The 11,876-nt window shown below is 53.2% G+C and overlaps 1 protein-coding gene across 2 annotated transcripts; it reads right to left on the bottom strand.

The window, feature by feature from the left end:
• Nucleotides 1-3,992: 3,992 nt before the first annotated feature.
• Nucleotides 3,993-11,873, bottom strand: LOC100538380 (protein Wnt-11b-like). Of its 2 annotated transcripts, none has more exons than XM_031554641.1 (5): nt 11,053-11,873; nt 9,163-9,398; nt 8,793-9,070; nt 7,912-8,204; nt 3,993-7,809 (listed from the first exon to the last, which is right to left on the bottom strand). In XM_031554641.1, the coding sequence occupies exons 1-5, from the start codon at nt 11,766-11,768 to the stop codon at nt 7,635-7,637; spliced, it is 1,698 nt and encodes a 565-aa protein (XP_031410501.1). In that variant the 5' UTR covers nt 11,769-11,873; the 3' UTR covers nt 3,993-7,634. The 2 variants fall into 2 exon arrangements, with proteins under 2 accessions (XP_031410501.1, XP_031410500.1); XM_031554640.1 differs by lacking the exon at nt 11,053-11,873 and adding an exon at nt 9,614-9,777.
• Nucleotides 11,874-11,876: the final 3 nt, after the last annotated feature.

The raw sequence follows: 11,876 nt of genomic DNA, 5'->3' as shown, positions 1-11,876 counted from the left end.
AGTGGCGCCGCCATTTTGGTGAGGGCGGGGCCGGGCCGCCGCGGGCCGTGAGCGCGCGGAACTGCGGTCACAGAATGACTGCGAACCGAGCGCGGAGCGTAACGCAAAGCAGAACGTCGCATCGGGAAACAAATCAGAGGGCAAATCAGAGTTAGGGATGCACCTATCTGGATCTGCTCACCTCTCAGCCTCCAGTTTCGCCCAGACGTGGCAGCAGCTGCCCGTTTCTTGGCCCCGGAGCGCCGTGCAGTGACGCAGATCAGGGCTCACTCGGATCCATCCCGGATCGCACCGAGCCGCTCCAGCTGCTCCCATATCCCCTCCTCTGGAGAGGTTGTTTGCTGTTTTTGTTCAGTGGTGCGAGTTTCTTTCCGTTATCCTCATTGATTTCTGTTAGTTAAATAAAAATGACAACAGAAGGCCAGAGTTTATCCACACAGCGCAGTGCAGCAGGAGCCAAGCCGGAGCTGGATGTGCTCGCTCCAGAATGCGTAATAGTCACTGTAAAACCAATCAGACCAACCCAAGATCAGGAGAACGAGCCGCTGTGCCCAAGCACCCCGTGCTGGTAGCCCTGCCGGGCTCAGCTCCCTCGGCTGGGTGCAGCCAGCTGTGTTTTGCTCGTGCGGCTGCACCAGAGGGAGCCAAGCCATCGCTGTGACACCCACACAGCGGGCACTGCCCTGGGGCCTCCGGGGGCCCCAAATCACAGTACTGCAGAAACGTCTGGTCAGAAAGTCAGCACGCCCTGCCCCAGGTCAGGCAGGTGCTTCACGTGGGCCTATCCTGCTCCTGGAAGAGCCTTGATGGCACCTGGGGACGTCAAGGCTGGGACGCACTGGGGGCTCGTTCTGCACACGGCCATCGCTGCACAGCCCGGGTCTGGAATGTGACACAGCACCCATGGGCACTTGGCAGCGTAGTGCTGTGTTTTGCTGTTCAGGTGCAGTGCCTACTGCCATTTCTTCTCCACATGTTCTTTTTTTTGTTGTTGTCTCCTGAGTCCCTTATGTACCCCTGAAATTAAAACAGGCATAAGGTAGGTAAGGGTTAAAGCTGGACTTTTACAAACACAGAAACACGATACAAGTCATTGACCTAATGTGAAAAATTTATATGGTGTGACAATAATTCAGAGCAGGCTGGAAGCACTCAGTTTCCACAGATGAGTCAGTTTATGATTTGCTCTGTTCTCTTTATTCATGCGTGCATGCGATAGCTTGATAAAAAGTTAATCATAAAAGCTGAAGCAGGGTTTAGGATCCTGTATGCTGTGTGCTGAGTGCATCTCGATGGTTGTACTTTTCTCTCATCCTCCCTCTGCATGACCATTTTTTGATTGAAGACGCAGGCACCAGTGGTGTGAGCTATGTCAACAGCTTAACACATCATTCTGTGGTAATCCTGCACGCAAGGCAGGAAGTAAAAAACAGTATGTCCAGCGGTGGGAAAACTAATTAATGTAGTAACTGGAAGTAGAACAGGGCCAGGAATCTACAGCCGTTCGTTGGTCACTAGCAGAAGATACTGTGAAATCCCCAGTAATCACAGACAGTTCACTTTCATTAGAGAGGCAGCAACGCACTTGATATAGCATCTTTCACCTTTGTGTGCATTATTTAAAACCCACAGTAGACCTGTCATATCGTCACCCTCCCCAAGGTTCTAAATTTCAACAACATTTTGAGGATCAGAGCAATAGAGAATGCTGGAGTGAATGCTGTCACCTTTGTGTTATCAAGATATCAAGCCTCTAAGCAGTTCAGAGATCACATTGCCTGTAGAATATCTCTGTTTGTTAAAGATTAAACGTCTCCTTTGGGCATTCTTCTTGGAAGCCTTCAGAACAAGCTGGACAGGTTCACGAGGAGCTATCTGCTTGCTCTCCAAATAGCTGTGCAGAGGCTGAGGATGGAGCCCAGGACCTCAGCCTGCTTTCCCTCTCTTTAAAATTGGGAAGGAGGGAGGGGTCAGTTTTGACCCAGACTATCAGTGGCAGCACAGGACCAGCCTCAAGCAGCACGTTATCACTGCTCACCATGCAAGCTGGACTGAGAGAGCAGGAAATCTACATTAAGCCCTGCTTCCTCCAAGATGGAGAAGGAAGAGCCAAGTGGGCAAACCTGTTTGCTAGTTGGAGGCTCCTAAAGCTCCTTGCTAGCAGTTAACTACCCCTGGTTTTGTCTGCTGTCCCATATGGTCCAGAACAGACTTCACTTACACCGCAGAGAATGAAGTCAATAAGGGCTAGTGACCAAACTGCCCGTGGTCTGTCTGCTCTCCAGCCTCACTATAATGAGGTGCACGTACCTGTGCATGGTGTCCTCTTACAGACTGGCAGGATGTGGGGGTTTTTTTGAGCTGCCTCTTCCAATTACAGAGCTAGTGTTCTTAACACAAGGGAAAAATAAATGATTCTTTGGCAGGTGTAGTAACCCAGCAAGACCCTGACGGTAGGGATGGTGGCTGTGATTAGTCCTGCTACATGTGAAAAGGAGGAGTGTCCCAGCTTTGACAAGTAGGATTGATTTCTCCTGCTCTCCCATTCTCGTTGTCTCAGTGTGATAGGTTTTCAGCATAAAGTCAACATCTAGGGCCCAGCCACGGGTTCTGGACAGCTCTTATGTTTCTCAGCCATGAAACATGCCCTCATGATTTCTGCTATACATGCAGCAAACCTAGAACTGCTGTGGTGTATTGCATTTAAGGCATATGTGCAGAGCATCTGACAGTACACAACCAGAGGGCTCATTTTGTGCTCCCCAGGAGCACCAGCATATTACAAATGCATCCAGCCACCTGGAAGGTGTCAAAGCTCCTGCTATCCCCTGTAGCACAGCACACACCAGTAATGCTTCAGCCAGACAGAAGCATGCCTGGAAATCCCTTGCTCCACTGCACAGTGGTCAAGGCTGACACATATGCAAACTGAGAAAGTCCTCCAAATCTGTCCGGCTGCACTTCTAGGGCATGCCTGGAAAAGCCCCGTGGCACAGAGACCCTGGGCAGCTCATGGGCTCGTGCCTGCTTCTGCTTTGCAGGGGAGGCTGTTCTGCAGCCCTCATTCCACCTTATCTCACTTTCTGATTGTCTTCAGAGGCAGTTTCTCCATAGGTAAACAGAAGGAGGGTGATACTATTTCATCATTCAACAGGAGGACCACGGCACCTTTTCTGTACTAGCAGAAAGATAGTTGGAAAAGGCCCCAGAGTGCTGGAACAGGAGCAGGTAGCATCATGCTCTCTCTGACATGTTAGTTTTGCTCTGGAGAGCAACAAGCAAGCACCAAGCGAGATTTTAACTTTGGAGTTGCAGTGATGTAATGGGATGATAATAGCAGGGTGGTAAAGTCTTCAGCTACAGCAAATGAGAACGAGCCCAAATGCAGCAGCCACAGATGCAGAAATGAAGGAAAAGAGCTGCTTACATTTGGAAGAGCCCAGGTAGGCAGAGATCTCCAGCAAGAGATACCCTCACTTCCACTGCCAACCCTTAAATGAGGGCTGTGCAGGGGTGGATCCTGACTCCATCCCTTCCATCACTCAGTGCATTGCGTGCACTTGAGCTCCCCTGGGTGGCCCTGCCTTCCCACCAGCTGCTGCATCACTGCTTCAGGCCATAAGTTAGCATTGCCACTACAGGAGTGCTGTTCTCTGTAGAAGCCTTTTTCATCTGGGAATTGTGCCCTGCAACTTGGTGAACTGAGGGGTGCAGAGCTGGGAGGGTTTCCAGCCTGCTGAGCCTCAGGGAAGGGATGAAAGTCTCCTTCCTCTCTGAATCCAGCACAGCCATTGCTGCAGCTGCCCTTTAAGCTGTGCTTAAGGGCCCTCAGACTGCAGACCAGTTCCCCCTCTGGTCTTATGTCTGTTACTTGCCTACATCTCTCAGTTGAAGATCCCCACAAGGGCAATCCCTGTTTGTTACTTGTCATCCTCAAGACTTCATGACATTGCTGAACACCCTAGAAATAAAGGAGAACAAAGAGACAAGGGTTTTTCCTTAAATACAAGTCGTTGCTCATGTTTGTATCTGGTGGTGTGATACTGTAAACACCAAAGGTCAAGGTAACATTCCCCAGATCCTTACAACAGAACAGGCACTGATCAAAAGCTGAGCCCCAAACAGTGACCTCAGTTGTGCCTTCCCCTTGTTCTGGCTCAGCCATCCATGGGGTCAGCAGGAGGAAGGAGCTGTGCTGGTGCAGATGGAATCTTCAAGCACTCTCCTCTCAGCGTTGCATTCTGGGGCTGTAGGGAAGAAATATCCCCACTTGTCCTTGAAGGCAGTGCCATTCTTCCCCCATAGATTTTACTTATTTACCAACAGCTTATTACCCTTGCTTGGAACGTCCTCCTAGAATTAGTTAAGCAGCATCCTTAACCAGCAGGGAACAGTCATGTTTACACCTGTTTTACTCTTTTCAAACACAAAAGCCAAGCAATAACAGAGAGGAGGCTTTTCGGAGCAAACCCTTTGCCTGATTCTCATCAAATTGCTTGCAGAAGGATGGTTTTCTTCTGTGCACGAACTCCATTCAGAGCCATCTCCCCCATGTTGGTTTACAGCAATGCAAAGTGAAGAGCTGCTGCCATGACCATTCAACTCCGGGAGTCTCGTTTCCAGAGACAGATAAAAAAAAGCCACAAAAAGACATGGGGAAAATGGGTAATGACAGAGAAGTCAAAGAGGTACATCTGTCACATTAGCGTTGAGCCCAATGAGGGGTTGTGAAGCAGAGGGTAATGACGGCAGCCTGCCACGATGTAGAGAGGACTGATTGCGAAAATGGGGCAAAAGAAATAAGGGAGGATGTGCCTGAAGGGCTCCATAATCCTTACAGAGCATCAGGGACACTGCTGCCACTTGTTGTCCAGCTAATTCAGGTCATGAAAAGGCACCTTCCACACCTTGAGGCATTTGCGATGGAAGTGAAATTGTAGGCAGCTCAGGTAAAGCCCTCCTGCACGTTTTCTCTGGCAGCCTCTCACTGATGGGTGCTGGAAGACACCTGAGGGTGATGTCAGGGTCCAAGTTTTCCTATCTTTTACTACCTTGGAGGGTGCCTGCGCTGGCCTGGGGAAACAGGGCTCTGTGTGCCCTTAGCAGCCTTCTGCTGGCTTTCCTGCCCTGGCAGGGCTAGCGAGAGAAAATCCACCCAGCAGACCTTGGAGCCAAGCAGATAGTTTATTCCCTCTGCATCTCTTGCTGGGTTTTGCTCTGAGTCCCAGTCCTGAGGAGACTCCTCCAGCCTAGCAGATCTCACAAGACTGGAAATTCCAGCTGCAAACTCAGATTGCAGCACTTCCCATTCTAAACATTGTCAGCAAACTGCCACCACCCCACCGCAGCCCCTCCTGCCAGCCTGACCCCTTTGCACCCTTCAGCTAATTACAGCACTTCCCCATCTCCCGCAGGACACAGATGGAACCCAGCATCCCACTGCCGACCGCCCCTCCAGCCCTTCCCTGCTGGGCCTGCAGCGAGAATGCAAGCAGCAAGAGGAGGAGAGGGCCCTGCATATTCCGCCCTTGATCCTGCCTTTTCCCAGGCAGAAATTCAAACAGGACCGCTCTAGGAGGGGAATCAGGACATCTCCCCAGGGCGCTCCTAGCTATTGTGGCTCCTCTCCTCCACCGCAGGCAATGTGTGTTTGCAGTTACCAAATGCAAATCACATTTCCCACCCTCCTGGTGGAATCTCTCCCTTCACAGTATCCTTCCCCTCTTTTTTTCTCCCCAGCTCGTTTCGCAATGCTCTGAAGAGTTCACAGCCCCTCCCGGTTTCACCTCTCTGTGATCTTGCGGTGTGGGGGTGGCTATGGGGAAGGTATTTAAGCAGTCCTCCTAATTAAGTACCTGCATCACCTCTGTACTCAGGTCCTCGGTTGCAGCTGAAGCCCCTCTTTCTGAGGAATGCTGGTGACTAACTCCTAATTGTATTTTAAAAGACAAACAGGAGATAGCTCCTCTGCCCTTGCAGCTGCAGCGGAAGCCTCTCAGCTGTGGCCTTCCTGTGGCTCTGGGAAGGCTGTATGTCAGCAGCCAGACCGAGTCAGTGCTGCACAACAACTGATAATGATGGCTAACTCACTTGGTTAGCCAAGTGTGCATATGGTTCACCCCTGAGGATTTGGGCTTCCAGCTCCCAGCCTTGTTTCGAGCCACCTTGGACTCTCAGCTCTTACTCATTGTTATTAGAGAAACCTGGAGCACATTAAATGGAGGGGATAGTTTACAACAAAAGCATGTGAATTGATTCTGTGACCCAGCTGAGGCTGTTAAAATGATTGAATGAATATGGAAATGAGTAATCTTACAGCTGGACTCGGGGCTGAGCACAACCAGCTCCATTCAATGCAAACCACAAATTACACAAGGCGCACGCAAGGCTGCCAGAGCCTCTAGGTCGTGGTGGGAGCTGCAGGAAGCCATCCTGGGATCTCAGGCACATCTACCTGCACACCTCGTGCTGTGGGTTCTCCTCAGCACACACACGTTTAAGTTCATCCCTTCTCTCCCAAGGCTGCACGACCTGGAATCTCATTCTATGCAAGCGCTTCTCCGATTCTCCTGCTAAAAGCAGTCATGGCAACTGAGGGAAGGATGAGGTGAATCAGGACCCTATCCTTGATACACACTGTGTTCCAACCCACATACATGCAGATCAGAAAATGAGCCCCAGCTGCCTCTGTTTCCAGCTACCGGAACCTTACGCACTGTGCTTCACACTCTCCTTCCAGCCTTCTCTCTGGAGCCAGCTGAATGCCAAGGGAGTGGTGGGAGGAGGTGACACGTGGGTCTGTCACAGAGGCACAGTATGGTACATTTATTTAAGCAACACACACCTGAATCCCACTTACAATCAGTCTGAAGAGTCATGCTTATTTCTTCAGGACCCTGGAGTCCCGTCCTCTCCCCAGGCCAGTGTCAGCACACCTGGGGTCAGAGGGTGGAAGGAGCAACTTCCATCAGCCACAGCTGAAGTCTTGTAACTGTGAGACCTGCAGCCATCTCCATGCGGGTCATGGAGGAAAGCAACGAGTTCTGTCTCCTGGAGCCGTAACTGACTCTGCCTCTGCTCTTTATTTCAGACACTGCAAAGAGCTCTGGAACAGTGTTTGCCTGTGAGGAGCAACATTCAGTGGTGCTGGGTGAGCCCACAGCAGAAACCTGGCTCCAGAGGGTCTATCAGGACCCCTCAACCTCAGCAGTTTTCTTTCCTGCAGCCTTCTCCCCAGTGAACAACTCTTTACACGTCTTCCCATCCATCACTCCTGGCTTTCAGGCCACTGTCAAAAGCCTCCTGCAAAAGGACAATGGCAGTGCAAAGTCCCCATTCACCCCTGGAGAACGGGGCCGAGTGATAAATGGTTGTCCCCAGCTGGAGACAGAGGGCCAGATGCTGATCCACTGCAGGAGGGCAGCCCTTTGTCTCACTCTGGTGAGACAGGACAGAGGTCGTCCTCTGGTTTGAGGCTTCCCATCATCACCCAGTTTGAGGTCTTCTGTTGTAGTTCCAGAGTCCAGGCTTGCAGCATAATCCCCTTCAGAGCACTGCTTGCAGATGGTGCCCGTTCTCCAGCTGCACACTGGAGGACTCAACGCAAGTCCTGCTGCCTGCTGTGACGCCCCACACTACTTACAGACATACCTCTCCTCCAGCCGCCGGCACCTCTTGCACACCACGTAGCAGCACCAGCGGTACTTGCAGTGACACCTCTCCACCACCTCCTCCATGTAAGCGTTGTAGCCACGGCCACAGCATAGCAGGTCGCAGCCATCACTGCCTGCAGACGTCTTGCTGCACTGCCTGCCAAGGGGGGATGCAGTCAGAGCGAGGCAGTGTGCCTCCCACCCACAGTGCTGGCTCCCACCCGGCGGCTCTTAGAGCATATTTGCAGCTGGTCCTTACCTATCCTGTGTCCCCACAGACCCCAGGTGGACATTGGGCGTGCAGTAGTCGGGGGAGTTAATCAGATAAACCAGGTCCGTGTCTCTCATCACCCTGATGTCTGTTTCTGTGGGCTTCAGCTGCTTCCTGTGCCCCACGAGGCGGTGGCTCACCCTGATGGCTGCCAGGTATTTGGATTTGAGCTCGGAGGCAATTTCACCCAGGCTCGGCAGTGCCTTCCAACAGGTCTTCACCGAACAGGAGCCTGAAACACCGTGGCATTTGCACTTGGTATCCAGGGACTCACTCAGCACCTGCAGAGGGTGGAAATAAGAATTTAGTGGCTGCTCCTGGTTCCCACTCCACTGACAGATTTGTAAGAACATCCACAGTCATTTTCAAGAGATGGAAGAGCCGAGCTGCTTACTGCCACCAGAGAGACTTCTCCCCTCTCATTTAGAGGCGAAAGACAATGGTGCTGTTGGGACAGCCAGAAAGTGCCTTCTTTCAGTGGAGCAATTGAGGACTCATCCTGCCTTGTTCTCCTGTGATAAGAACCTGACCCTTGGGAAGTGCCCTGGTGGAGCTTATAGTGGGGAGGCAGCTTCCCCAGCTCTCACAAAGGCTCAGGAACACTGTGTCCTCCTCTGGAGCCTACCTCCTTACCTCAGGCAGCTCTGCTCCCTGCATCACAGAATCATCGAATCACTGAGGTTAGAAGGGCCCTCTTAGATCCCCAACCCACCCCACCATACCAATCACTGCATCCCTCAGTGCCACATTCTCATGGTTCCGGGTCACCTTCAGGGACAATGGCCCCATCACTCCCTGTGCAGCTGTGCTTCTTCCAAGAAGAAATTTTTCCTAATATCCAACCTCACGGGGCCGTGGGCCGTACCCACCTGCCTTCCTGCCACGTTGTTATGCCAATTCATGGCCCTCAGAGCCTGCAACCCCAGCATGCTGGATTTTAGGGGGCTGTCAGCAAAAGCAGCACCGAGCTGGAGGCCGTAGTGCAGGTTGTCCCCGCAGCCACCCCATCTGAAGTCCGGCCCGGGGAGCTCAGAGGGGACAGAGCCGCAGGAGCAGAGCGGGAGTGACCCTGAAGCACAGGCTTGGGCAATGGAGTGTGCAATGGCGGCGGCGGAGAGCGCGTGGACAAAGGCAGATTCCCTGGTCCCTGGAAAGAAAGGGGGAGATGTCTCATCTCCTGCAGATCGAATGGCACACGATTAACACCGGTGTAATGGCAGCAAGTTTTCTCTTCTTTACCTTTCAGCAGGTCAGGACCAAAGCTGGGAGCACGCTGGATGGAGGAGCAATTCCACCTCATGCCTGAAAAGGTCTTTTGGCAGATGCTCTTGGTCTCGCTGGCAGCCTGAACGATGCTGTGCATGACCTCCAGGTTCCTGCGGCATATCTGGACCTGGTCGGGCACGAGCCCAGCCAGCAGCCGGCAGTGGTGGATTCTGTCCCAGGACACTCCGCTGCCGTTCTCTGCCAATGCTCTGTTGAGAGAGGTTGTGTTGTGAGGGGACCACAAGCACAGGGGTGGGGATAATGGGCACTGGGATGGGGACGAGAGGTTGGGGATGAGAAGTTGGGGTCTGCAGGCATTGGGATGGGGACACAGGGAATGAGAGATGGGCAGACCCCAGGAAACTGCTGCAGGGGACACCCAAGGGAGCCTCCTCCTGTCCCCCAATTGCTGTCCATTACTCACAGCCACTGGATGGCCATGGCGAGCCCCAGCTGGCAGAGCAGCACTGCGGCAGTGGGCACAGCGAGTCGGCCCATGGCTGGGGATGGGACTGGGAGCAGGGCTGTGAGCAGGGCCTCTGCTCCCTTTATACCCTCTGGCCTCTGTCCTGCCCACTGGGGAGGGGAACAAAGGCAGTTTTGGTGCCATTCACAGCTCACAGCTGTTGGGGGAGGATGGAGTGGCCACCCCCACTGCCTGGCTCTGATCCCCAGCCTGGGTGCTCCTGGAGTGGGATCTCACTGGTCAAGTGCCCCACTATTGCTGCGGTCAGCCCTGAATCAGCTGCTCCTCAGGGAGCACAGAGCAGCTTGGTGCAAGGGGATATCACCTTCAGCCGCTCAAGGAGAGCCGTTTGTTTGCAAAGCAAGCACACGCTTCTTTTCTCAGCAGATAAAAACTTGCCCCCATAAGCAGGAGATGTAGACTAGTGGGAATCAGGCAGCGATGACATTAGTAAGGGACAAAAGGGATGGCAAGGAATGATACTGATTTCTGGATTTTTTTTTTTTCTTTTTTTGCTTGCTGTTAACTCCTCCCAGACACAGCACAGCCAGCTTCCCAACCAGCAGGGCTCTGGAAACCTCCCAGCCTGGTACTGCGGGTTGCCTGCATGCAGCTCTCAGCTGCAAGGAGCTGCTGCTGGGTCTGCTGGGATGCACTGCAGGGCAGCAGCTGGGCTCATATCTGGGACTTCTCCTTTGGGATTGTGCTTTCTCCCTCGCTGTGCCACTTCCCTTCTAGCAGGAGGTGCTTTCCCTTTGCAGGACGTCGCTGCTGTTTGGTGAGCACCCCCTGACCTCCCACTGACTCGCTGTCACGTGAACCAGAGCTGGGATGCACAGCGTGAATGGCTGACCTCCCCGGAGTGCTCTATTGGGATGGAAAGGCCGCAGTGCTTTGTGCCCATGGACAAAGGAAAAGGCTGGGGTCACAAATCCCAAGTGTAAGTACAAAGGACTGAACAAAAAGAGAAAAAAAAAAGAAAGGCAGAGAGACTGCCCGGCACAGCCTCCATGGTCAGAACAGAGAAGCACTGCAGGGCCAGAGGCAATTCCTCAGCTCCAGCTCGGCTGCTCCCTCACCAGCCCAGCACCTCCTGCAGCATCCCTGCTGTCTGGGGCAGCTGCTGCTTGCTTTGCTCCTCCCACACCTCAGGCTCAGCACTGCCGTCCTCTGTAAAGTAAACCCACTCCAATCCCAGGTGCTGAATGGCAGAGGGGAACCAATCTGTGAATCCCACCCAGCTCTGCCAAGGGCTGTGAAGGGACACGTTCGCCCTGGAGCCCCTGCCGTGATGGGTTTGCCATATAGACACCACTGCACATGAGGGTCTCTGGAAGTCCCTGACATTTCTTGCCTTCCCACCTTCACACCACGGCTTTTGCAGATCCTTCTCTTACCTTGGCCAGAACCAGATGCAGTGTCCACACTTCTCCCTCCTGTGAGCCCAAATGGGCCTTTCACTCCAGCCCCGAAGATTCTGGTGTCGTGAAATTTTTCTCTCTGTAAATCCCCTTTTTTCAACCTTGATGAATGGAGAAATGCCTTGTGCCTGGAGGGGGACATCGGGGGGAAATCTGTGCGGCTTCTGGAGGCGCGAGGAGTTTCTTGAGGAGGAAAAGCAGCGTTTGTCAGTGCTGGGAGATGCTCGGGTGCTTTCTGCGCACCACGTGCTCAGCCTGCAGCGTCCCACCACGCACATGGGGCAGCAGTCATGCCGAAAGGCCAGCAGCTGCCCCTCACAAACACCTGTCAGCACAGCCGTGCTGTGGGGGGATTCGGGCAGGAAGGGCAGCAGAGATGGGCAAAGCACGGTCCTAGCTGGGGGGGGCACATTGCCACCTTCTGGCCAATGGCTTTGCTGTGAGGGCCACCCCTTCCCCTCGGGGTCTTTGCCTTCTCTCTCCTTGGGGCCAGCAGGTCCCACCCTCAGCAGTCTGCTTCGTGCCCCCATTGGCTGTGTCACCGCCAGGAAAATTGCTAAGGGTGTGGATGGCGTCGTGGTCTGGGATCTGGAGGGGTGACAGGTGGCAGTGGGATGGCGGCGGTTGGGCCCTGAGCACCCATGTCTGACATCAACCTCCTGCCTCCCACTCGCTGCCTCCCACCAGGTCATTTCTACCAACCCCTCTTCACAGAAGTTTTGCGATGACTGAGTGGTAGGAAAGAAAGGATTCCTTTTAAAGCCAAAGCCGCCCTTTGTTTGATGTCACTTCCTCTTTCT

This window comes from Meleagris gallopavo, chromosome 9 (assembly GCF_000146605.3).
Source record: "Meleagris gallopavo isolate NT-WF06-2002-E0010 breed Aviagen turkey brand Nicholas breeding stock chromosome 9, Turkey_5.1, whole genome shotgun sequence".
Lineage (NCBI taxonomy): Eukaryota > Metazoa > Chordata > Aves > Galliformes > Phasianidae > Meleagris > Meleagris gallopavo.
Note: the sequence above shows the minus strand (reverse complement) of the source record. Positions and strands in the feature narration are given on the sequence as shown.